The sequence below is a fragment of the Pan troglodytes genome, chromosome 4 (assembly GCF_028858775.2).
Source record: "Pan troglodytes isolate AG18354 chromosome 4, NHGRI_mPanTro3-v2.0_pri, whole genome shotgun sequence".
Classification (NCBI taxonomy): Eukaryota; Metazoa; Chordata; class Mammalia; order Primates; family Hominidae; genus Pan; species Pan troglodytes.
The window spans coordinates 59,412,841-59,438,757 of record NC_072402.2 but is presented as its reverse complement, the minus strand read 5'-3'; the positions used below and the strand labels follow the sequence as shown (position 1 = coordinate 59,438,757).

At 49.2% G+C, this 25,917-nt stretch overlaps 2 protein-coding genes and 1 long non-coding RNA gene across 8 annotated transcripts in view; 1 reads left to right on the top strand and 2 right to left on the bottom strand.

Annotated features, from left to right (window-relative positions):
• Positions 1–1,516: 1,516 nt before the first annotated feature.
• On the bottom strand, positions 1,517–10,968 carry MCIDAS (multiciliate differentiation and DNA synthesis associated cell cycle protein). 3 transcript variants are annotated; one of them, XM_063810476.1, is made up of 8 exons: positions 10,545–10,646; positions 9,775–10,461; positions 9,591–9,687; positions 9,332–9,423; positions 5,707–5,779; positions 4,932–5,155; positions 3,770–3,880; positions 1,845–3,560 (listed from the first exon to the last, which is right to left on the bottom strand). In XM_063810476.1, the coding sequence occupies exons 2-8, from the start codon at positions 9,889–9,891 to the stop codon at positions 3,120–3,122; spliced, it is 1,155 nt and encodes a 384-aa protein (XP_063666546.1). In that variant the 5' UTR covers positions 9,892–10,461; positions 10,545–10,646; the 3' UTR covers positions 1,845–3,119. The 3 variants fall into 3 exon arrangements, with proteins under 3 accessions (XP_063666547.1, XP_063666546.1, XP_001147303.2); XM_001147303.5 differs by having other exon boundaries at positions 9,775–10,641; XM_063810477.1 differs by lacking the exons at positions 9,332–9,423; positions 9,775–10,461 and having other exon boundaries at positions 1,517–3,880; positions 10,545–10,968.
• Positions 10,969–13,978: 3,010 nt separating this feature from the next.
• On the bottom strand, positions 13,979–17,507 carry CCNO (cyclin O). Its single transcript, XM_001147153.6, has 3 exons — positions 15,968–17,507; positions 15,186–15,371; positions 13,979–14,687 (listed from the first exon to the last, which is right to left on the bottom strand). The coding sequence occupies exons 1-3, from the start codon at positions 16,346–16,348 to the stop codon at positions 14,202–14,204; spliced, it is 1,053 nt and encodes a 350-aa protein (XP_001147153.1). The 5' UTR covers positions 16,349–17,507; the 3' UTR covers positions 13,979–14,201.
• Positions 16,673–25,917, top strand: part of LOC107974739 (uncharacterized) — a 61,426-nt gene continuing 52,181 nt past the window's right edge. For 2 of the 4 annotated variants that reach the window (XR_008547985.2, XR_008547987.2), the window contains exon 1: positions 16,679–16,842. This is a non-coding gene — a long non-coding RNA (uncharacterized LOC107974739). Of the gene's footprint in view, positions 16,843–25,917 lie in introns of all 4 variants that reach the window. The other 2 variants (XR_010156925.1, XR_002943911.3) reach the window with 2 other exon arrangements.

The following is a 25,917-nucleotide window of genomic DNA, read 5'->3' as shown; positions in this document are numbered from 1 at the left end:
GGGTATCCTGTAATTCAATTCAATTCTGACACTACCTAGAGTTATTGTCAGATTCCACACATTTAAGGGCTTAGTCCACAAAACTTCCTTCACTTCAGATGCCAGTCAGGTGCCTAGCATGCCCACATTTCTGACTTGGCTACAAAGTCTAGGGTTCCCATAACACCCCATTAGATTTAATAATTTGCTAGAATGGCTCACAGAACTCAGGAACTCATTTTTTTACTATTATTTGTTTATTATAAAGGTCACAACTCATAAATAGCCAAATAGGAGAAATGCACTTGGCAAAGTATGGTGAGGGGGGCACAGCTTCCATGTCCTCTCTGGGCACACCACCCTCCCAGCACCTAGATAGCTTTACCAACTTGGAAGCTCTCTGAACCTTATCACTTAGGGGATTTTATGGAGGTTTCATATTGATTAAATAAATCATTGGCCATTGGGATAACTCAATCTCTAGCCCCTCCCCTCTGCCCAGAGGTGGGGACAAGAAGCAGAGGCCGAAAGGCTGAAAGTTCCAACCCTCTAATCATGACTTTTTTTGTTTTTTAGATGGAGTCTTGCTCTGTCACCCAGGCGGCTGGTGTGCAGTGGCATGATCTCAGCTCACTGCAACCTCTGCCTCCCAGGTTCAAGTGATTCTCCTGCCTCAGCCTCCCAAGTAGCTGGGACTACAGGAACTCACCACCAAGCCCAGCTAATTTTTGTCTTGCTAATTTTTGTCTTTTTAGTAGAGAAAGTGTTTCGCCATGTTGGCCAGGCTGGTCTCAAACTCCTAGGTGATCTGTCCACCTTGGCCTCCCAAACTGCTGGGATTACAGGCAGCGGCCACCATACCCAGCCATTGCTTGGACTTTCTAAAGACTAGCCCCCATCTTGAAGCTCTCTAGGGGCTCTCAGACACCAGCCATCTCATTAGCACACACAAGACACTCTTAGCTGTGTAGTGGCTCAGGCCCATAACCCCAGCCACTTGGGAGGCTGAGGGGGAAAGGGAGGATCGCTTGAGGCTGGGAGTTCAAAACCAGCCTGGGAAACATAGCGAGATGGCACTCATCACTGGTTAGAGTCCAAGGATTTTAGAAGCCAGAAGCCAGGAACCAGAGACAAAGACCAAATATGTATTTCTTATCATGCCACACACAGAATTCTCTAATTCTCTATCCTTACTCTTCATAGCATGTATATATTTATTTGTTTGGTAGTTATGTCTTCCCAGGAGAAAGTAAGATCCATGAGGGCAAGATTTTTGTGTTTTGTTATTTTGCTGTTTACTTAGTATCTGTATTACTAAGATTCTCGGTAATAATCAATAAATATCTGTTAAATAAACAAATGAATCTAATTTGTAAATTCTACTACTGCTAACTAATTTAGTCACTTGTGCCATTAGTCCACAAGATGACGCCCCGACCTCCAACCTCCCACCCCAACCCCTGCCTCAGAAGTGAAAGATACTTAAGCAGTTCAAGTTACCAATGGCTAACATGACAATTACAGGGATATAATCTTAAAGGCAGGAAGAAATGTAATTTTAAAAACTCCAGTCATAAGACATACAGAAAAAAACCTATATATTGAAAACTTTTTGGTTATTTGTTATTAAAGCATTATAAGAATACTCATTAAGGAGAGAGGAAAAGACATGACAAGCTGATTGTTTTGGGGGACAGGTTAAGAGGTTGGGGGGAAGTGATTTTTTGTTTTTTCTTATCCCGAACTGTGGTGACTTTATATTTGAGCTGATGAAAAAAAATTCTGGGCCATCCACTGTACTTTTTAAGAGTCCATTTGTTAGACAAAATATGAGGAAATATGGTCTATTTTATCAGCTTTTTTTTGGTTTCTAAATGGCTATTTAAATACAGATAGCAGTACATACATGACAAACTGGAAGAGCAGGTTCTGCCACGCTGCCAAGTCACCTGTTACCTGATATCTCCTCTCAGAGGGCAGAACCAGCAATGCAGTGTGGCGTAACACAGCTGGAAACGTGCCCAAGCTGGGCCCCCAAGTGCAAGAAGTAGACCTCATGTTAAGAACTGTGAAGGTCAGGACAAATCACTACTTGACATATGCCACTCATATAATTTCAGAAATGAGTAGGAAAAAGAATCCCAGACAAAAGGGAACAGAAGTCAAGTCAAAGTGAAGGCACACTGACTTTTTATAGTTAAGTTTTTCTTACAAGTTATATAAATCAAGCCAAGAAATGTAAAATATGATTGTGCACCCCAGTTTTATCTGTGCAGTTCAAATAGGTAGTTTTACTTTGATCAAGACTTCCACACTTGATTTCTGGCAAAAAAAAAAAAAAAAAGGAACACTCTTTTTCATGCGGTATATGCTATTTTCTTAAAACAATATATATTTCTCATTAACACTGTTTGCTTGTAGGTGGTTATTCTATTTGCACAAATAGAACTGTATGGATAATGAATATAAACTGTTACCATAAATCTTCTAAATTATATGAATGATCATTACAAACAAATGTGCTTAGCACCTATTTTGTTGATAGCCCATTGCCTCTGAGAATCTGCCTTTTCCTAAGACAACTGTTTGGGTTACCTCTCCCGATTTCGTATTCTGGCCACCAAAATAAAAATTTTCAATAGTAACAAAATTAGGTGTCCTTTTAGGACTGAGGGAAGTTGAGTGACCCAGAAACCAGGCTTCTGGGCCTAGAGTCCTTAAGTGACTAGTTAAAGTGATTGAAAGGTTCCAGTGTTTCCCATTGCAGGAAATTACTTAATCTCTTAGAGCCTTCTTTTCCTTCTTATAATATTAGAGCATTACATAATTATAAAAGTAACTATGGTTTCTAAATCCTTCCCTGCTCTAAAAATACATAATTCAAAGCTGCTAAAAATAAATACTTTTAAAATTGGCTGTGACATATGTGACATATACATATATACACAGAGTTTCACTGTGACAAGGGGAGGGGCTATACAATGTTTTGTAGCAGAAATTTACAATGCATCGGTATCAAGATGCTTTTGTTCCTGAAAAAGTGTTTCAGGGTGGCATTCAACCTGAAGTCAAAGTTCTGGGAAGCCTCCAGGCACTTCAGTGGAAACACAGGGCAGTGTTTTGGGGGACCACATCACAGCTCAACTGGGGACCCAGCGGAACTTGTAACCCCCGTTGGCTGTTCTGATGGTGAAGGCATTGCCCTGGGGGAAGGCGAGGGTTCGGATGGTGCTGTGGCTGCGGATGCGGGTGCTGAAGGAGCGGCCCTCCTCCAGCTCACTGTGGCTCAGGTTCAACGCGCTCCGGCTGCAGTCTGTGCGCAGCCCCCGGAAGGCGCCATGCAGGTTCCCGGGCCTGGTGTCAGTATTCGCGGGCTCTGGCAGCAGTCGGGGCCGCTTGGGATCGCGGCTCTGAAGGGCTTCATCGCAACGCTCGGAAATCTCCCTCAGGATGGCGTCCACTTCCGCGCAATCCTGCCCCGCAGCGCTGACCAACTCCTCCAGGCTCCTTTTGGCCTTCGCCTTGAGCAGGAAGGGCTCGGCCGCCGCCCCACAATCCCGGGACTGTGTGATCATCAGCTTCTACGAAAGACAGGGAAGAGCGCCGCCCTGGGGCCTGCCGGACCCTCCGGGTTCGGAGCGTGCAAAAGGTGACCTAGGCGCGCTACGCACCACGCACTCAGCGGTACTCTCCTCTCCGGGGCCCCCACGGGTCCCGATGCTGGGCGGGGATGCACTGAACTGTTCAGTTCCGACGTGCTGCAGTTCCCACACGCCCGCGCCCCACTTACATCCAGCACCGAGGCCAGGTGCCGGGTTCGGCTGGCGAGTTCCTTCAGCTGCACGTTCCGCTCCTTGAGCGAGGCGATCTCCTCCTGTTTCTGGGTCAATGTCACGTGCAGCTGCAGGAGGAGACCCAAACATTCAGGGGTAGGTACTGTGCTGGGTCTCGTCTGCATATCTGGCATGAATCAAACCCAGATCCTGACGTCTCATCAGGAACTGGGGACGCACAGGCATTTACGCTAGTGAGAATAATAATCAATTTACTTTTTTTTTTTTAAACAAAGCACTTGGACAAAATTTATCTCCATTAATCCTCGGTGTAGCGTGCTGATAAAGAGTACTGACTTGGGCAACAGGCAGATCTAGGTTCTGTCACCGAAGTTCAACAATCCTATGTCTCGATTTCCTTGTAAAACGGGGCTAGTAAGAGTATCTAGCTCAATGATTGTGAGCATTAAGTGGGAAGAAAAAGTATAAATTGGTAAGTCCAGGGCCAGACACATAGAAAGCCTTCAAAAAATATTGGCGTCCCTATTAAAAATCTGGCAGGCACTATGCAATATATGTATGTAACACAACTGCACTTGTACCTCTAAATCCCCCCAAATAAAACTATTTTTAAAAATAAATAAAATGGCCAGGTGCAGTGGCTCACGCCCATAATCTCAGCACTTTGGGGGTTGAGGCAGACGGATCACCTGAGGTCAGGAGTTCCAGACCAGCCTGGCCAACATGGTGAAACCCCGTCTCTACTAAAAATATAAAAATTGGCCAGGTATGGTGGCATGCGCTTGTAATCCCAGCTACTTGGGAGGCTGAGGCACGAGAATGGCTTGAGCCTGGGAGGCGGAGGTTGTAGTGAGCCGAGATCATGCCACTGCACTCCAGCCTGGGCGACAGAGCGAGACTCCGTCTCAAAAAAAAAATGAATAAATAAATAAAAATTAATTAATAAAATAAAATAAAAATCAGGTGGGGTAGAATTATTCCCACTTAATGAATTTGGAAACAGGTGGAGCCACCGGAGCAATGGCAGCTACGTGAACCACCAGTCAGTCCGCTGGTTCCGACTCACAGGACCTCATCCTCTCCCTTGCAAACCCCACTTCCACCCTCTATATCCTGTCCCTGCCCCAGGATTCCTGGTCGCCAGACCGGTGTCCCTACTTGATTATTCTCAACAAGCGCGTCTCCCAACGCTCTCTGGTTCTGGTCCGCCACCTCCTTCCAGTATTGCTCAGGCGGGGGCACGTCTGGAGGGCGCAGCGGTGGTGACTGCAGGGCCCGTGGGTCCAGTGGCGGGGATAGGCAGGGCCCGAATGGTGATATGTCGCAAGGAGAGAAGGGGAAGTCTCCGCTGGCCAGGGTAGGCGACATCATAGAGGATGAGTCTGGAGAAGAGCAGGAGCTGGATTTGCAGCCTCAAATTCATGCCCAGCTAGTTACAGGAGCAAAATGCCACTCTCGGTGTAGGGTGTATGTAGAGATTTTTCTTTATTAAATTAAGCACCCTTACTCCTAAACGCCTGATTACGAGGCCCTTCCTGATAGCCTGTACATACACAGCAGGTATCCAACATATGCCTGTTAAGTTTACCTGAATTCAATCAAGAACACTTCCCTGGGCCTGCACGTCACACAGGCCTTCGATACCCTGCACACTCGTCACTCAACCTCCCCTGCCACACCACAGCATAGGGCTCCCTCTCCCAGAACTCACACCGATCCCAGATAAAGCGCTATGTAGATCCAGCGGTTCGACTTCTCCACGGGGGAGAGAAATGTCCTAAATATGGAAAAGGCTGACTCTTTGATGAGTTGCTGGAGAGTCGTTGACAGTTGGCTGGGTTTACCACCTTCACGACCACGAAATCTGAACTAGTCTGATTTGGGAGTGGGGGACACCCCCGCTGTTATTTAACTGCCAGGAGACTGCACTTGCCTGAAATGAGATCATCCACCGTGTCTCTGAAATCCTGCAGATTGAAGTCTGCTTCCGTTTGGTGGGAATGGTTCTGAAAAAAACCAGAGGTGTACACTGGTTAACGAGTCTGGCGTTAGAAAGCCTTCAATAAATATTGGCGTCCCTGTTAAAAATCTGGCAGGCACTATGCAATATATGCACGTAACACAACTGCACTTGTACCCCTAAGTCCCCCCAAATAAAACAATTTTTGTGGCGGGTCCGGAACCCTTTCTAGACCAACAGACCTCCTCCCGGGCTCGGCGGCGGTCTGCTCGCACTTACGTCGCCAGCCCAGTCTCGTACCCGAAAATTCAAGCCCCATCCGAGACAGGGAACCCAGCAGGCTTGCACTGCCACGGTGGGGAGCGGGACGCACGGAGCACGACACTGACTGGGGGAAGGGGGCAGCAGTTCGCGGCTCCTGCAGAGCAGCTGCGTGGCGGGAATGGGTCCTTCCACCCGCGGTGCGGCGGCCCTGCGCCGGCTCCGGGCAGCCGAGTAGCCCGCCACCCACCAACTAGCTAAGCAGCCGCCTCCGTGAGGCTCGGCGGTTCCCTGTGCGCCTGCGAAATTTTAACTCCGACTCACCAGCGACCGGCCACCGAGCCGCCGCTGTAGGAGCTGAGAGCACGTCTTGAACACCGGATCTTTCCACCCAAGACCCGACAGCCTGCAGGGGCCTCGAGCAGTAATTTGAGGCCGCGTTTCCCGCCAAGGTTTGGCCCCAGCTAACCGCCCCACCCCTGCAACCGAGCGGGAAGAAAGCTGTGATTCGAGGGGCCAGGAGAATATGGGAAATGCTTCTGTTCTGCGCACAGCCAGTGCGGCCTCCATTGCTCTTTCAGTTTCCCAAAAAGTTGGGAGTAGACTTTTCTCGTACAGCCGGTGCACCTCCAACATTATGAACTGTACTCTCCCGGCCTCCTGCAGAGTGTCTGGGTGTGTGAGGGGAAAGGAGACCCTAAGGGGCTGGAGGCGCATGGGCCTTCTTGTTCCCTTAATTCATGGACATTTAGAGTTGATAAAAACGCTTTTACACAGTCTCTCAGTTCATCCTCATACCAGTGTGGGAAGCAGCCGGGGCCTAACTGATTCCTCTTTGAGGAAGAATCTGAAGCTCAGAGAGTTACCCAGTCACCCAGCTCTGAAGTAGTGGAATAGGGCCTCCTGCCTCCATACTTCATTTCCTCTAGCTTTTCTCTCTTTTTAGGAAAGCTGGCTTCCACCGAAGACAGCACTGGGAAGGGGACAGGAGTCTCAAGGGCCATGGTAAGAGAAGATGCATCCAATAGCCCACCAGAAAGACCTTATTATACTGAATGCACTGTTGATTCATTCCTTTGTGCTCATCATACTGTTATCCCCAATGCCCTTCTTTACTATTAAAATATTTCTGGGAAGAGGAACTTACTCTGCCCCTAACTTCAAAGAATGTACAAGTATCAGTTTTCCCTTGGGAGAAAAGAGTCAAGCAGGGAGGCCTCTAGCACCTCTGCCACTAGTTGGATGCTGAGACTATAAGAGAAAGGAGATGAGAAAGGAAGGGCTGAGGGCCCCAGACAAGTCCTGGAGCATGAGTGCTGCCCTGGTTGAAGGGGCTCATTCTTCAATAACTGGAAGGTCTCCTCCTGGGTAGGGATTTGAGAAAAGTCTCATGAGGAGACTGGAGGCCAACTCAGGAACTGGGGCCCTGGAAATGCTACCTCTTATGCCAATCCAGGTGTTGGCCCATTCTGAACCTCAAACATTTCTAGAGCACTTCCTCTCTCTGTCCACCTTTCCCAGCAGGAAAGGAATGGGGAAATGTGATCTGAGTGTCCCAGGGGTCTCCCTGAGTGTTTCTCCCCTGGGGGCCTCTTTCCTCTGAACTAGCTCTGTCTTTCCCAGGAAAAATCCTGGATTTTTTGGTCCATCTGATGTGAGCTCTGTCCTTGAAACTTCGAGGCTGGGCATAGTGGCTCATGCCTGTAATCTCAGCACTTTGGGAGGCTGAGGCAGACAGATCGCTTGAGCACAGGAGTTCAAGACCAGCTTGGGTGACATGGCGAATCCCCATCTGTACAAAAAGTACAGACAAACCAAAAACTAGCTGGCCGTGGTGTGTGCACCTGTAGTCCTGGCTACTTGGGAGGCTGAGGTGGGAGGATCGCCTGAGCCTGGGAGGTCCAGGTTGCAGTGAGCCATGATCATGTCACTGCCCTCCAGTCTGAGTGACAGAGTGAGACCTTGTCTCAAAAAAAGAAAAAGAAAATAAACAAAATGAAACTTTGAATTCTACCTCCCCAATTAGATAAATCTGGCATTTCTCCAACTACAAATGCAAGAAAAAAATTCTAACAAAGAGCATGATGCCAAATGTAGAATCTCTATACTTAGACAAACATCCAATGAGAGCTGCTTGGGTTTTGTTACTTGCACAATAAACATGCTGGGGTAAGGGAGTGACCTAGGCCTCTGGGTCAGTTGGAAGATGCTCAGGCATTATCTTTCCTTATTTGATCATCCAGATCTAAAAAGAACAATTAAATGTCCTCTGCAGTGCAGTGCCCACTCCCAACTCTTGCCTTAACAATCTCTGCTCTCAGCAGCCACCTAAACTGAGTGTCTCTGGGCTCTAGCCCAAGGTTCTAGGAGGCCCTTGGAGGAGGGCTGAGTTTTGCTCCACCAGCACTCCCAGTTCTGGGAGGTGGTCAATTCTTTGTAGAGTTCCATACTGGGCCTGTCTGCGAACCCCAGACCTATTGCCAGCAAGCTGAAACTGGCACTTTTCCTCGGGGTTGCATCTGTTTAAGACCTCCTGTCCCTCTGGGCACTTCGTGTCCTACCCATGAGCCAGGCTTCTGGCCTCCCAGACACCAGTGCTGGGAGGCTCCCTTCTCTGCCTGGGAAGCGTCAGCACCAGCAAGTGGTGGAAGTGGGATGGGAGCAAGAAGACAGGTTTTGGGGAAAAGAAAAAAGTCAAGTGCCTTTTTGCCCCATCACGGCAAGTGACTAGAGCTTTTCGAAGGGCTGAACAGGACTTTGAAAAAGCGCCCAATTGCTGAAGGACTGTCTCTGCAGAGAAGAACATTTTCTGCAAGATTACTTCCAGAGTCCTTTGTCCTTCCTGCTTCTTCCAACTGCAAATTCTCTTGCTCTTTTCCAGTCCTGATAGAGAAGTTATCCATCAACCTCCACTCTTCTTATATACCCACGGAATGAAAATGGCCAGGAAGGGGGTGTTGGGAGAACTGATAGGAATGCAACAGGTTCCCAGTGCGCAACTTTGCTCCCACCCACCCGCCTGGTCTCTCAGTGCGCAATCTTGTCACAGCTCCAAAGAGTAGATGGGGTGGGAAATAGGAGGGGAGGCCTCCAGATGAGCCCGACTGTATCAAGTTGGTCAAATCAGCTCCGGTGGATATGTGGCCTTCATAACATACTAGGATGCAAGTAGAAGTTCTGATCTGGGAGGCTCAGGTGCCTGCACGATGCTTCCCCTCACCAGCTGAGTGTGCCTGCGCTCCCGACCCGAGAGGAGCTTTTGGGGAATTAAAACCACCACCCCGGAGGAGGGTTTGGGTTGCGTGAAACCACGAGGCTCCACGAGAAGGGGAGGTACCTGCGAGGCGGCCAGGTCACCACCAGGCGGCGCGTCGGACCCGAGTAGCGAAGAGCAGTCAGCGAGGTCCTGCAGGTCTATGGTGGTGAGGGCTGCGCGGGGAGACCGGGAGACACGCGCCGGGCGGGCCCTGAGCCTCTCCGCCAGGCTCGCAGCTAGGACGTCAGAGCCCGGGGGAGAGAAGCTCCTCCGAGCTGTGCGCGCCACACCCTCCCGGCGCGGGGAACCCGAGGGATAGCGTGGGTGCCACGGGGCTCACCTGGCAGCGCTGTGGGCTCGGCGTCCGGGGGATCCTCGTACACCGACACCGGGCTCCCGCCTGTGCATCCGGGGAAGAACTTCCGCGGAGGAGCGAACTGGCCGGGCACACAAACGTTGAATGCGGGTCAGCCCTCGGGGCACGGAGCGCGCAGACCCCGCCCGGCCCGAATCAACCGCCCCACCTTCCTCTCCGGCTTCCCCGGCTTGCAGAGCAGCCGGCCCGGCAGTGCCAGCATTCTGTTGGGGCAGATGCTGTCGAAGGCCCGACGGCCGGCCGCGCCGCCCCCGCACGCCTGCATTGTGCCTCCTGCCTCCCGGTGCCGACTGCTCGGAGGCGGCGGCCCGGGCTGGGGCAGCGATCCACACCCTGCACTCCCTTCAGTGCCTGCAGGCTCCGAAGCCAGCCAGAGGTTGGGGCAGGCGCGTGGCCGAGAAGGAGCCGAGGGGCTGCCGAGGAGGTGCTGAGAGACGGCGGGGGAGGGGGAGGACCGCCGCGCGGGAGGGGTGGCTTGCGCCTGAGCGCCAGAGGTGGCGCCTTCAGCCCGGGACAATCTGCGCGCGGGCGGAGGCGTTAAACCCAACCTGGCAACCGGGCTTCCCCCGGGAGCCGCCAGCGCGGGGCCCCGGCCCGCCAGCGCCGTTTCGGCGAGCTTTGGCGCCGCCGCCTCCCGGACGCGCCAGGCGAAGAGAGGGAGAAGGAGGGGCGGGCAAACGCCGGTCTCCCTCGCCCTGGGTACGGTCTTCCCGCTTACGGACAGGGGGAATGGCAAAGTTAACGATTATTTCCTTTTCTTCCCACTCCAGCCACAAGGCGCACGAAATAAACGTGGAGTGACACCCGCCAGCGCTAGACTCCGGCCTTTGCGCTCCTGCAGGATTTAGTAAGGATGTAGAATACCGGCAGGGATGCCCTGGAACAGCCCCCTTATTACAGAAGCCCCTTCCCTCAAACCTGAACCTTATCCTGGGTCCTGACTTATGGATTTCCACGTGGTCTCTTTTGGCCTGACGCCAAGAGCCCGCCCCGCTCCCCAAGCCCCGCACTCTTCTCGGCAGTGGCGCGTGAGCACAGCCTTTAAAAGACCGTCCGTTAAGAAAAAGTGACACTACGAACCCTCCTCCACTTTCTGAAAACGCCACAGTAGAAAGTACCGAATCCCCGAAAACCCTGTTCCTGTCTCTCCTAGTGGCCTCAGCGGCCCATCGCCACGTTTGGCTGGTCTCTTCGCAGTCGTAGTTGCCATTCCCAAGCCAACACCTCTCCAAGGAATGGGCATTTTCCTGAGTCCGAGGCATCTCCTAGGGAGGGGCATCCTTAGGCGAGGGACCTTTCTCAGTACCACTCATATTCATCCAATTTGAACAGTCGTCTGAAATTGGAATCTTTGTGTACCCACCCCCCTATGTTGGGCACCTTGTTTCCCCCTTATACCTAGTAGTCATAGTGAAAGAGCCTCTAGTAAGAAACAAGATACCCTAACAGCGGTGGAAGGTAATCCAATGGTAGAGCTGGAATAGACTGAGAGACCCTCTGACCCACGAGTAGATGCAGAAACTGAATTGATGTGAGGTCAGCCAGCTAGAGTTGGTGTGGTATGGCTCATGGTGAGGAGCTCTGGCTTTAGGGTCAGAGTGCCTGAGGACCAGGTCCATGAGCCCTAGGTCTTTAGGAAAAAAAGTTACACTGGCCTCAATAGAGTTGCTGTGAAGATGAGTGAGATTATTTATGTAAAGTGATTGGTGCTTAGTATGGGTAAATTAGTGATTTTTTAAAAGCCTTTTCAGCTGTATTTCCAGCTTCCCACAACTTGTTCCTAGCTCTGTCTCCTGTTTCCTCTGGTTTCTGAGTAGCACAACCACTAGCCAGTCCATCTCCATCTCCATCCCCATCCTCACCCACTTTCCAGCCTTTAAAATGAGTAGGGAAGCTCTTAGCTGAGTTTTGGGGAGATCTCCACACATGCAGATCGTCACAAAATTTCCAGGATAGGCCCATTTTCCAAATATTCGTCAATGAGTTCTAAGTTGGAGTAGACAAAAATATGGGCATTGCACATTATCTGTTGTAACAGGAACTGGAATAGCATGATTATATGACTCCTAGTGTGGATGATTCTGGAACCAGTAACTCATAGCAGTCTTGGCTGATTAATGGAGCAGATACTGGTGAAGACAACTCCGCGCAAAGTCACTCTTTTGCCTGGGGACCAGACCCCAACCTCTTACAACCAAGCAGAGGGCCCTAATAATTTGTTATTTGAAACAGGTGATATGATCTTCCTCCTCCCTTTTCACCATCACAGAGCAGCTTTTACACAAATAGCTTGGGGATCACCACGTCCTTCTTCCACAGCCAAGGAGGAGAAAGTTCCTAGAAAGTTTAGCATAGCAATATGTCAGAAGAGGCATTCAAGGGGCCCAGAGTAAGGCACTCCTGGCTCCGAGAACACCTGGAAGGCACACTTTGAGAGAAGTGCAAAGAAGTTTCTCTAAATTTGAGTTTGCTTTTTATTTGTATTTGTCATACATTTTGATATACCCTAGGTGCAGGGGAACATGAAAGATTTTCCCCCAAAAAATTATCACTTTTTTCAACCATACAGAAAATTTGAAAAAACAGTACGATGAACAACCATATGTTCAACCCCACAGAAAATTTGAAAAAAACAGTACGATGAACAACCATATGTTCAACCCCACGCAAATTGTTATTTTCCCATATTTGCTCTCGTTTCTTTGCTCCAAGTTTTTCTGCATAGCCCCTGTCCTCCCATCACTGTGCAGGTTACCACTAGCCTTTATTTCTTGAGGGCTTCCTATGTGCTGGGGGACCTGTGCTGGGGGATCAGTATGGACCATCTCATTAGAGCTATACTTCCACCCTACTAAATAGGCCCTATTGATATTCCCATTTTTATTTTTATTTTTTTATTTTGAGACGGAGTCTCGCTCTGTCGCCCAGGCTGGAGTGCAGTGTTGCAATTTCGGCTCACTGCAAGCTCCGCCTCCCGGGTTCACGCTATTCTCCTGCCTCAGCCTCCCGAGTAGCTGGGACTACAGGCACCTGCCACTATGCCCGGCTAATTTTTTGTATTTTTAGTAGAGATGGGGTTTCACCGTGTTAGCCAGGGTGGTCTCGATCTCTTGACCTCGTGATCCGCCCGCCTTGGCCTCCCAAAGTGCTGGGATTACAGGCGTGAGCCACCGCGCCCGACCGATATTCCCATTTTATAGATGAAACGTAGGCATAGATATGTGACTTGCTTAAGGTCACCTGGCAAATTGGATACAGAACCCACTTACTGAATCACTATACTACCTTATAACACGTAAACTTAATCTCATTTAAGCTTTTCAATCTCATTTAGACTGACAACAACCTTGATATCAATTGTAGAGCTCAGAGAGGATATGAAATTTGCTAGAGGTGACAGAGCTGAGAGATTCAGTGCCTACATCAGATTCGTGACAGTGAGACTGAAGACAATATGACAGGCGGAGTCAAAACTCCAGCAAGCCTCTGTCTCATTTCTCAATTTGGTTTTCTCATCTGTAAAACGATTCCTGTAACGTGACTGAGGTACAGACTGCGCTGGCTCTCCAGATGTGTTCTCTATAGTCCCTACTGAATGGGGAGCACTGAGTAAATAACTGCCACCTATCTCAGGAAGAGGGTGTTTTGAGAATTACCAGAAACCTGTAAGTGGGGGACATTTAGCAGTGTGGCTAAGAGTGGGACTCTAGACTCAGATCCCGGCTACTCCACTGTTGTTTAATGGTTCTGTGCTCCAGCATCCTCCTCTGAAAAATGGGATAATAGACTCTGCTCCATAGAGTTGCTGGAAGAATGAAATAAATGCTGAACACAGTACCTAGGACATACTTAATGCTCAATATAGCCATTATGACTATTATGCCAGTTACTTTGGGCTCACATGTCGTAGCATGAACAGTTGGACCACGTGATTGCAGGGTAAATGGGCTCAACCTGCAATGGCTGTGACCACAGTCAAATCCTTGGTTTCCAACACGCTCCATTTGAACACGGGATTCCTCATGCCTGGATATGGCTTTCCCCCACTTCTGCTTGTGTGCCTGTGTGGTCCCCAAAGCTTCCCAGCCCCACATCTGCCTCACCAGCAAGTGCAACCCTCTGGACAGCATAGAGGTTCTATTCGAGGGTCACAGGACCCAAGCCATCAGGTAAGCCTGACTCCACTAATCTCTGGAATTCAGTATCCAGGACCTCACCTGACCTGGTGTTTCCACAGAGATCCCAATTACAGAGTGGACCCAGAGGGAAGGGAAAATCCCGCAAACGTTGCCAACCACCACCATTCCTGAGCTGAATTTACCTTCCCTCCCCGCAGACAGACACTTGCAGGATTTAGACAAACCACAACTGTTTATTGGTGAAAGACTCAGCTTCCTCATGTGCTCGCTGCAAAATAAATAAAATACCAGATGCTAGTATCGTACACTATTTACAACCTGCAGCTGACCAAGCAGGTCCTGAAGCCTTCTCTGTGGACCAGTACTGCACTCTTCTGAGGCTATGGGAGAGGTCCAGCAGCCGGGCCAGGGACTAAAAGGAAACGAAGGATCTGTTTTATTTCGAGCTCGGGGGCAGGCTGCACTTCTCGCAGATCTGAACGGGCAGCATGTGAGTCAAGGAAGTACTGTTTATGGCCACCAGCAGCTGCAACTTGCCCATACAGTCCTCCAGCGCCGCCTCCGGGTGGTCTCCCAGTCGCAAGTCCACGGGCCGCGGGACCCGCAGCATGCGGTCCGCCAGCGCCAGGCAGCAGATCGCCAGGAGGGAAGGGGAGTAGCTGGTGAAGGCATAGTCGGCCAGACTCAGCTCTGCCACCCCCCGCGCCAGGGCTTGCGCTTCCAGAGCTTCGGAGGCCTCAGCCTGCCCCGCCTCCACGCGAGCGTGCGTGAAATGCTCCAGGAAGAAGCTAATGGTGGGCGCACCCAGGGTGAAGTGCAGCTTGTGCAGCACGATGCACTCGAGGTTGCAGAGCTGCTGCCGGGAGAAGGCGCCGCAGCAGAGGGCCAGAAGCTGCTTCACGCGCGGCGGGTGCACCTCCACCTGCAACACAGGGCGCACTCAACCCCGCTTTGCGGCTTCCCGGGCCCCAGGCCCACCCTAGTATGACGCCCGGACTTTCCCCATCCCTTCCAGAGAGACAGCCGGGGCTCTGCCTCTCCACTGCTTCCACGTAAGTGACCTAGAGCGTACTTCCAGCGCAGTTGATCTAACTACTGTCCAACTAAAAAAAAAGCTTGGGAAATTTTGAAGGCTTTTTAGGAGACTAGACTAGAGGTGCCAAAAGAGCTATTTGGGACTGATTACAGCTATTAGTCTATTAGGCTATTTCTTTGGAAGCCGAGTGACAGGATTGTTCGTTTGTGGAGAAATTGTGAAGTTAAGGCTAAGGGATATATGCGTATGCAAATGTCTGATAAAATGAGTTCTGGGAACCCATCACTGAATCGTGCGCGCTGGAAAGACGGGCGGCCAGGGAGTGGCGGGGGAGTTTGGCTGCGTCCCCAGATGCCGCGTGTACCTGTTTGATACCCCAGGTACCTGTTTGCAAGCGATGAGCAAGGAGGTGACCCCAAGCAGCTGGAAGCAGTCTGCAGCCACCGGCGTGGTGGTGAGGAAGCGGTCCAGAGTGTTCACCGTCAGGCACAGCGACTCGAACGAGAGGCCGAATTGGCGGTGCACCGGGATCAGCCAGCTGAGCAGCTTACAGCGGGATTCCGCCGTCACCTGCCGGGAAGGAGGGGGGAGGCGGGCCCGCTGGGCTTAGGGTGGAGAGGGACTGTGGAAGGGAAGGAAGGGCCAAGAAGAATCGGGGAGCTTCCCAGGAGAGGGGCAAGAAGATTTCAGAAAGAGAAACGCAATGGAAACTGGGAAACGCGTGGGCCGTGCTGAGCCGGAACACCGGGATTGGGACCTGGCGCTGTGCAGAGAGCGTCGTACACATTACCTCGCGTAATGGGCTCAGCAATTCAAAGGAAGGGGAGGGGTTCCATTTTGCAGATGAAGAAAGAAGCTCAGGGGTGTTAAATAACTTGCCCGAGTTCGGTAGGAGTCCAGACTCAACCCAGAAACGAATTCCTCTCTACCGTGCCCCAGTAGCCAGCTTGGGACGGGGCAAGTCCCTCAAGCCGTCTACGCCCCACTTTTCTCCATCTGTAAAATGAGGCCGGTGACGCCCCTCCACGGCCCCTTGTGCTTCGACTCGGGGCGGGAGCTGGGCTGTCGCGGGCCCGGGCGCTCGGAGGGCCGAGCCGGCAGGAGAGGAGAGAGCCTGGGAGGAGAGGAAGAGCGGCGGCGTGGAGCTGGCTCTACCAGCACCTCACTTGTGGCTGCCGTGCCAGCGCCTCCCGCGGGTGGAAGTGGCTCTCCCGCGCCTTGCGGAAGGCGTAGCAGCTCTGGCCGTAGTCGCGGAAGGTCTGTAGATCTAGCTGCGCCACGGGCTGGGCCGGGCCGGGCAGGGGGCTACCACCCCGCGCCGCAGAGGGGCTGTCTGCGCCGTCTGAGCCGGAGCTGGGGGACTCGAACAGGTCGCAAATGCCGGAGTCTCCTGGGAGCGGGCACGGGTTCAGGGGATGCAGCGGCTGCTTCCTCCGGAGGCGCGGACGCCTGCTCTTCTTCACCGGGGCGCGAAGGTTCTGGTCGTTGTCCCGCCTCCCCGCTCGGGCGGCGGGGCTCGAGGGGCTGGTGGGACAGGGGGCCACCATGATGCGGCCGGGTGGCCGCTTTACTACCTTCAACGCCCGGGCTGCGGCGGGCAGCAAACGCGCACTCGAAAGTGCGAAGGAGGCCGGGCTCAGAGGCTGGCGCGGTCCTAAGTACCTGGCCGGCTCCTTCTCTCTACCACACCCCCGGCCTCTCACTGGCTGAGCCCAGAGCGGCACCGGAGCCGCGATTTTCCGGCTGGAGAACCACTCGCCTCAGGGCGCAGGCAGCGCGTCGCCTCCGCGGCCCGCCGGGGGGAGGGGGAGCTGCAGCGCGCGCCAGGCACCCGCCTTTCGCGCCTGCGTCCTGCGTTACCTGGGCAACCGGAGCCCGGGTCGCTGCGGCAGCCCGGGTCACTGCGGAGCCCGGCGCACGGAGTAGGGCTGCGGCGGGCGCAGCCAAGCGGCTCCGCTGCGCCGGTTAAAACATTCTCCCAGGGGGCATCTCTCTGTCCTTGGCCAGATGGTCTCGACACGTGCGGGCACCTCTAACCCAGGTCGGTAATTTTGTAAAGGTCTGATCCTGAGTTCCAAACGAAAGTCGGGCTAGAATTCTGTCGACACAGGAAAAGTTTTCTTCAGTGACCCAAACAAGCAATAGTGTTAATTCGGTTGCGTTTGTCGGTTTTGTTTCGGTGGGTACCGGAGTAGCCAGTGCCCTTCCTTCCGCCAGCCTCGGGGAGCAGAGCCTCAGAAGGGCCGTTTGTGCTGCGGAATAGATTGGAGCTCCACCAGCCAGCCACGGCTTTCGCGCTCAAAACAAAACGGAAAACTGCCGGATCAACCTCAGTCGGCAAGCAAGTCTGCAGGCCGTGAAGACTTTCTCCCACACTTTTCACCCCAAGCCAAGCAAGCTGGGGCTACAGCGGTTTAAGAACATTGTTGGAAAGTTGCATTTCGAGTTTGATCGAATTGCTCACAGCCTGTTCCGTTTTAGGTCATTAGCTTCTGGCCTTCTGCCCCGCCGGCAGCCCAGTCCTTGGTTTTTCCCTGCTTCCTGCGTCCGCTCCTTCAGGGTGATAAACTCAGGGAAATTAAAGCTGGAATGGGGACGCCCAGGCCGACCGGGCGTGGCAGTTTCCTCAAGGCGCCTCGGGTTTAGTCCACAGACTCCTGTCCTGGTAGAAGCTGGAGCCCTTCTGTGGCCTGAGTGAATCTTCCTGAGGGTCTCTGACCCTATAGGAGAAGGGGCTGCAGGAGCACAAGTAGCCCATAATCAACCTCACAGGCACTTAGCAACGGCAGAAAGCTCAGGTACCCTCAACCCTGGTGTTTTCCAGAGGCGAGGCTACTGGGTGCCAAACCAAGAGCAGGTTCAGCCACCTAACCTCATTCCAGAAGAAAGCTGATAAATGTGTCTGCTGAAAGTGCAAGTTTCTGTCTATGAAAATTTAGTAGATGGTGGGATGGTGTCTCCTAGAGATGCAGGTGAAAGAAAAGGAATGGATTTTGGGTTCTGACCACTGTTCCTCCTATTTCCCCATAACTCTGAGCAAGCTCTCTATTCTGCCCTAAATAATGTCATTTGGGCCGGGCGTGGTGGCTCACGACTGTAATCCCAGCACTTTGGAAGACCAGGGCAGGTGGATCACATGAGGTCAGGAGTTTGAGACCAGCCTGGCCAACATGGTGAAACCCCATCTCTACTAAAAATACAAAAATTAGCTGGGGGTGATAGCACACACCTGTAATCCCAGCTACTTGGGAGGCTGAGGCACGAGAATCGAGAATCGCCTGAACCTGGGAGGGGGAGGTTATAGTGAGCCAAGATCATGCCACTGCACTCCAGCCTGGGCAACACAGCAACACTCCGTCTCAAAAGAAAAATAAATAAATAAATAATCTCATCTCTAACATGGGAGACGAGCTAAGAAACACTGGGAGTGGTGCCAGGCCTTACTGTCTCTCAGACTATTGTTGGGAGGAGCAACATTATGGGAGGAGCAATTGAACCTGTGGAGAGGACTCAGATACCAGACTTCTTCCTAGAGAAGCTTTCTGGGTGAGAAGAAAGAATCCAGGAATTCTGATTTTTTCATATTGGCCCAGGTGGCTAGTGTGGTAAAGTGAAAAGAGCAGGAAGTCAACTCCTTTTTCCTTTTTTTTCTTTTTAAATTCTAATTATGCTTTCATCTATTTTTTTTTTCTTTTTGAGACAGAGTTTTGCTCTTGTTGCCCAGGCTGGAGTGCAATGGCATGATCTCAGCTCACCGCAACCTCTGCTTCCTGGGTTCAAGCGATTCTCCTGCCTCAGCCTCTCTAGTAGCTGGGATTACAGGCATGCGCCACCGTGCCTGGCTAATTTTGTATTTTTAGTAGAGACGGGGGTTTCTCCATATTAGGCTGGTCTTGAACTCCCAACCTCAGGTGATCCTCCCGCCTTGGCCTCCCAAAGTGCTGGGATTACAGGCGTGAGCCACCGTGCCCAGCCATCTATTTTTTTCTTTTTCTTTTTTTAAGACGGAGTCTCACTCTGTTGCCAGGCTGGAATGCAGTGGTGAGATCTGAGCTCACTGCAACCTCCGCCTCCCGAGTTCAAGTGATTCTTCTGCCTCAGCCTCCTGAGTAGCTGGGACTACAGGTGCACACCACCACACTCGGCTAATTTTTGTATTTTTAGTAGAGACCAGGTTTCACCATGTTGGCCAGGATGGTCTTGATCTCTTGACCTCGTGATCCACCTGCCTCAGCCTCCAGAAGTACTGGAATTACAGGCGTGAGCCACCATGCCTAGCCTATTTTTTCTTTTTTTTGAAAATCTAATTAGTGAAGTCAACTCCTGAGGGCAAAACTGTGGCTCTTTTATTGGTTATCTTAGGCAGGACATTTCCCCCTCTGAGTCTCCATTTCCTCATCTGTTAAATATGGATATTATTTGCCTTGAGGGTCAAGTAAAATAGATGTGAAAATTCAATGTCCTTTTTGAACGTAAAATAGTCGGGTCACCTTAAAGCTGTCATTGGGGAGTCAACAGTATTATCACACTGGAGCTATTCTTTTTGTTTGTTTGAGACGGAGTGTTGCCCTGTCCCCCAGGCTGGAGTGCAGTGGCATGATCTGGGGTCACTGCAACCTCCGCCTCCCAGGTTCAAGCGATCCTCCTGCCTCAGGCTCCTGAGTAGCTGGGATTACAGGCACCTGACATCATCCCTGGCTAATTTTTGTATTTTTGTAGCGACAGGGTCTCACCATGTTGGCCAGGCTGGTCTTGAACTCCTGACCTCAGGTGATCTGCCCGACTCGGTCTCCCAAAATGCTGCGATTACAGGCGTGAGCCACCGCGCCTGGCCACACTGGAGCTATTCTGAAAAAAAAGCACCATCATTTGATCCATCTGTGGACGTGAGACTGTCTTTGCACCACGCTGAAAATGCTTTGCACTCCCAGGGAGTTTGCCTATAGTTAGAGTCAATTCCCAACAGGTGGTGCTTGAGCTTTGGCTTGATGGATGTATTCCTCAGTCTTCTGGAATGCCTGCTGTGCCAGGTGCTGGGTCTAAAACTGTAAGACTGCACGGCCCTGCCCTCACAGAGCTGCATAGTAGTTGGGGGAACAAAGAACCACTTGTTGCACTTGTTTAAATGATTACTGCGTGGTAAAGGATTACTGATAGAGGATTTACTGGATTTAGGGTTGATAGATAAAATACAGGACCCAGGGTTAATTCGAATGTCAAATAAAAAAATGTTGAGCATTGAGTATGTCCCAAATATTGCATGGGACATATTTATAAGAAAAAACTATTCATTAGTTAGTATATAATAGCAGGGAACATATTATACTAAAAGATGATGTGTTGTTTATCTGACATTCAAATTTAACTGGGCATCCTGACATCTGGCAGCCCTGATGTCACAGAAACCCATAGTAGGAGCAATTAGCCTGGCCTGGAAAGGCTTCACAAAGCAAGTCATAGTTAACTACGACTTCCCAAAGCAAGTCTTTTATTTAAAAAATTACTTTAAGGCTGGGTGTCCTGGCTCACACCTATAATCCCAGCACTTTGGGAGGCTGAGGCAGGCCGATTGCTTGTGCTCATGAGTTTGAGACCAGCCTGGGCAACAAGGTGAAACCCTGTCTCTACAAAAATACAAAAATTCGCTGGGAATGGTGGCATGTGCCTCTAGTTCCAGCTATTTGGGAGGCTGAAGTGGGATGGTGACTTGAGCCCAGGAGGCAGAGGTTGCAGTGAGCCAAGATCATATCACTGTACTCCAGCCTAGGCAACACAGCCAAATCTTGCCTAAAAAAAAAAAAAAAAAAAAAAAATCAAACTACTCTAGCTGATATGTGGAAAAGAGATTGGAGAAGCAAAGGTCGAAGCCCAGTTAGGTGCAGTAATTCAGGCAAGAGACAATTGTGGGTAATGAGGATGGAGATAGGATATTAGATTCTAAAGATTTAGGAAATAGATTACAAAGGGGGCTCCATGTTGAAGGTTAGGTGAATTCAAGGAGGTCTGTGAGTCTGGCTTATGTACTTAGGCAAGTGGGTTGGCAGTTAAAACAATGAAATCTGTCAGTCTGTTTAAGGTCAAAAAGAAAGTTCCATGTTTCCATTCAATTAAGTCTTCAATGTAAAGATGGAGCTTAATCAGGATGCAAGTACCAAAAGACATTATTTAAATAATGAATGAACATATGTAAATACCAGTGGTTACCTTTTGTTCTCAAATGTTGCTTAGTTAAAACAATATCCCCAAGATTTTGACTGATTAATGAAAATATTCAATATAAACTTGTATATGGCTCCACTGTGCATCATGGAATTTAGCAAAACAAACCTTGAAAGGAGCTTTTCTTAGTATAGCATCTCAGTTGTAAGCAGTCTTTTAATTCAGGGGATGGTTTTTACATTTTTTTCTAACTCTTAATATTGGATAAAACCTATTTTAATTGATTTAACTTGGATATAAAAGCCTTCTTAAATTTATCTTCAAAGCTCAGGGCTAGGTTTTATATCTAGGACTCCTGTCCACTTCTTCCAAGAAAAGGCATAGTTTATTTCCCCTTGGTCGTTTCTCCTCTATAGATAGAGTAGGAAAGGAAGGAATCTCAGCCATGTCTTCATTAAATGGTCATCATGACATCCTTACCTCTTTCCTCTGCCTTCTGATGTTATAGCTTGTGCTCATTGTTAAAAGCAGTGTTTACTTTTAGTCATTTGTTAATTTATTCATCAAATATTTTTTGAGTTCCTGCTATGTATTAGGCACTTTTCTAGGTGCTGGGAATACCACAGTGAATAAAATAGACCAAAATTCCTTCCCTAATAAACTTTATGTTTTAGTGGGAGGAGACATAATAGTCAAATAAATGTATGTTTATGTTAGATGGTAAAAAAGAGCTAAGAAAATAAAGCAGGAAAGGGGAATGGGAACTTTAGGGCATGGGGTTATAGGAATTTTAAATAGGGAGGTCAGGAAAAGCCTCACTGAGCAGTTGACATTTGAGCAAAGACCTGAAGGAGTTGAGAGAGTGAATCATGCTTATTCTGGGGAAAGGGCATTCCAGGCAAAGGGAAGAGCATGTGCAAAGGCCCTGAAACAGGAGTGTGCCTAGAGCAGAGTAAGGGGGCAGAAGAGTGGGAGATGCAGACAGAGATTCTGACAAGAGGTGTCTAGATTTTATAAATTAAATATATTATTACAATTAACTTCATCTATTTCTTTTCAGTTTTTAAAATGTGATTTCTGGGCCTGGGACAGTGGCTCATGCCTGTAATCCCAGCATTTTGGGAGGCTGAGGTGGGCGGATCCCTTGAGGACAGGAGTTTGAGACCAGCCTGGCCAACATGATGAAACCCCATCTCTACTAAAAATACAAAAATTAGCCAGGCGTGGTGGTGTATGCTTGTAACCCCAGCTAGGGAGGCTGAGGCATGAGAATCACTTGTACCCAGGAGGCGAAGTTTGCACTGAGCTGAGATTGTGCCACTGTACTCCAGCCTGGGGGACAGAACAAGACTCTTTCTTAAAAAAACAAAAAGTGATTTCTGGAAATTTTAAATTTACATACGAACAGCCTGGGCAACATAGTAAGATCCCATCTCTACTAAAAATTTAGAAAAAAATGAGGCATGGTGGCTCATGTCTGTAGTCCTAGCTACTTGGGAGGCTGAAGTGGGAGGATCACTTGAACCCAGGAGTTTAAGGTTATAGTGAGTTATATGATCGTGCCACTGCACTCCAGCCTGGGTGACAGGGTGAGACCCTGTCTCAAAAAATTAAAAAAATTACATATGTGGCTCACATTGTATTTCTGTTGTACAACACTATTTCAGAAGAATTGGGCCGGGCGCGGTGTCCCACGCCTGTAATCCCAGCACTTTGGGAGGCCAAGGCGGGCGGATCATGAGGTCAGGAGTTCAAGACCAGCCTGGCTAAAATGGTGAAACCTGTCTCTACTAAAAATACAAAAATTAGCTGGGCATGGTGGCGGGTGCCTGTAATCCCAGCTACTCGGGAGGCTGAGGCAGAGAATTACTTGAACTCGGGAGGTGGAGGTTGCAGTAAGCCGAGATCATGCCACTGCACTCCAGCCTGGGCAACAGAGCGAGACTCTGTCTCCAAAAACAAAAACAAAAACAAAAAAAAGAAAAATAGAAGAATTAATCAGGCTGAGAATACATGTGGGTGGCAGGAGAAGGATGCAGGCAGAAACGGAAAACACTTAAACTGAAAACAGAAAACACTTAAATTGAAACTTAAGAAACTATTAAAATAATTCAGGTGAGAGATGATGGTGCCTTGAACCAGGATAGTAGGTAGTAGAGATGGTGAGAAGTGATTAGATTCTGGATATATTTTGAATATAGGCCAACAGAATTTGGTATAAAGATACAGGGGCTGGGCACAGTGGCTCACATCTGTTATCCCAGCACTTTGGGAGGCCAAGGTGGGAGGGCTGCTTGAGGCCAAGAGTTCAAGACCTGCCTGCGAGACACTGCCTCTACAAAAAATCCAAAAATCACAAAATTAGCTGGGCGTGGTAGCTGGTGCCTGTAATCCCAGTTGCTTGGGAGGCTGAGGTGGGAGGATTCCTTGAGCCTAGGAGGTTGAGGCTGCAGTGAGCTATGATCAAGCTACTGCACTCCAGCCTGGGTAACAGACCGAGACCCTGTCCCAAAAAGAAAGATACAGGGTATGAGAGAAAGAGTCAAGGATGATCCCAGATTTTCTGACATGAATAATTGAAGATATGAAGTTGTCATTAGCTGAGATGGAAAGGATTGAGGGAAGGAAAAGGTTTTATGGAGAAGATAAGGAGTTTGAGTCTGTTATGCTTGAGACATCTTCCAGGCATCCACATGGGGAGGTAAAACAGGTATTTGAATACACAAATTGAGAGTTCAGGTGTGAAGTCTGGGATAGAGATGTGAATTTGGGTGTTAGCAATGAATAAGGGTAAATACCATAATTGACATTAAACAACGAATTTTATGTCTCCCTCCATCTCACTACAGTGTTTTTCTCATGTTCCACTGCCTCTTTGTAGAATGCACTGTTGAAATCCAATTCAATGTAGTTTTAGACAGGACATATAATGAAGTGATATTCCTGCACATCTCTTGGTCCTGTGCTCCACCTTCTAGAGATTTTAAAGCAAGACTGTCAGAGATATCAGTGCCACGTTTTCCTCTCCTCAGTATTTGTAGTTGGTATGAACAATATGGTCCAAGTTAAAAGCATTTTATTTTCCCCATGAAAAGTCTTTAAAATTAATTTCTGTTTACTAATCTCTCTGGGACCTGGGCCCAGTGCTCCTTAAATGCACTAGGTAAACCTAAAATACTTTAAAAATGTAAAACCAAATTAAACTCAGGCTTCTACATCAAAAGCTGCTTAACCACGATTTGACCTGTTTGTTTTCAGGTATGGTTTATGAAATCTGCAAGGCAGTATTAACATGATGGAACCAGAGGGTTTTTTTAAATTCCAGTTTGGCACTTCAGTTTGAGACAAAAGCCCCCACCCTCACCGTGTTCCAGCTCTATGATGGGGGCTGAAGTAGGAACAATGCATTTACTGACAGTGCCTTGTTTTAGCAAACAAAGTAGGTTGCCATCTAAATGTGAACGTTTGCTAGCACCTTAAAATAATGTTTAAACTCAGTTTTGATGTCACTAAAAATTCTAATATTTACTTAAGACTCTATTTTCTATTAATGTATTTAAGCATCAAAATTGAGACATATAACTTGAAGTCAGACAAGTTTTGCTGGTATTTAGTACACAAAGGGCAGGCATTTTTAGCACATTTAAAAAACCCGGACGTTTGACTTACACGTCTAAATGTCCACCTGGGAAAAAGGCTATCTCTTTGTTACCTGCCTTCCTGGAGTTTTGCCAATCCCCAGTTCACTAAAAGTTCAGCACACACGCTCAAGTGCACTGCTTCTCTCCTCATGCATAGATGTGCTTTTTCTCCCAACTCTCCTCAGATTCCCTCCTATCTGTGGCAATCTGCCCGGCACAGGCAGTACTGTGCAGTGGTTAAGAGCTTTGGCTCTGGAGTTTGACTTCTGGAGTTCAATCCTGTCTGCAGTACACTAGCTCTGTGAATGTGGGCAAGTTATTCAACCTTTTTATTTCTGTTGCTCTAGTGTTTAAAAAATTGGGATAGTAAGGGTATCCTATAAGATTGTTATAAGGATTAATGAAGACATATAATACGTTCATGTAGTTTTCAATATCAGTTGCTGCTATAATTATGGTTTTTTTTCTAGCTAAGGTATAAGGTATATGTGTCTTTGTCATCCAGGGTGGTTGGAAAACTAATACCTGTTTTTTGGTTTCTTATAGGGAGTGTGTGTATTTATTATAGTTGCAAAGAGGCTACTATTCATCTTATAGTTCCACTGGACTTTGAGATCTGAAGCTGGTCTTTGAGTACTGAACTAAAGGTCTAGCCCTCCAAATAAACATCACCTGGTGTAACATTTAAGTTTTACTTCTTTGTTTTTTTTGAGACAGGGTCTCACCAGGCTAGAGTGGCACCATCAGGGCTCACTGCAGCCTCCTCACCTGCTCCCCCCAACTGGGCTCAAGCAATCCTCCTGCCTCTGGGGACTACAGGCACATGCCACCATGCCTGGCTAATTTTAGTTGTTTTTTTTTTTATAGACGGGGTCTTGCCATGTTGCCCAGGCTGGTCTTGAACTCCTGGGCTCAAGTCATCCACCCACCTCAGCCTCCCAAAGTTCTGGGATTACAGGCATGAGCCACTGTGCCTGGCCCAAGAAATTTTACTTCTGTAAAGGTTAAGTCTCTTTGCCATATTCAGATGCTGGGTGGAAAGGTCTCCAGCAGCAACCTCTGTCCTTCCAGGGTCTGGATCAGAAGAGCACATCAAGAACTAAAAGGTAGTAAGCACTGCAGCATAATTATGCTTGAAGCCAGCCCAGGCCTCAACTCTGTTATGGTGTGGGATACTAAGTGATTTGTTTCAGTGGGCCTTGCAAGCATTTCGTCAAACTGTGATGGTAGCCTGATGCTTACTCTGCTGGATTCCCTTTAGATGGTGGTGTTGCCCATGTAGACTCAGGGCTGTGAGGAGCAAGGAACCTTCCTGA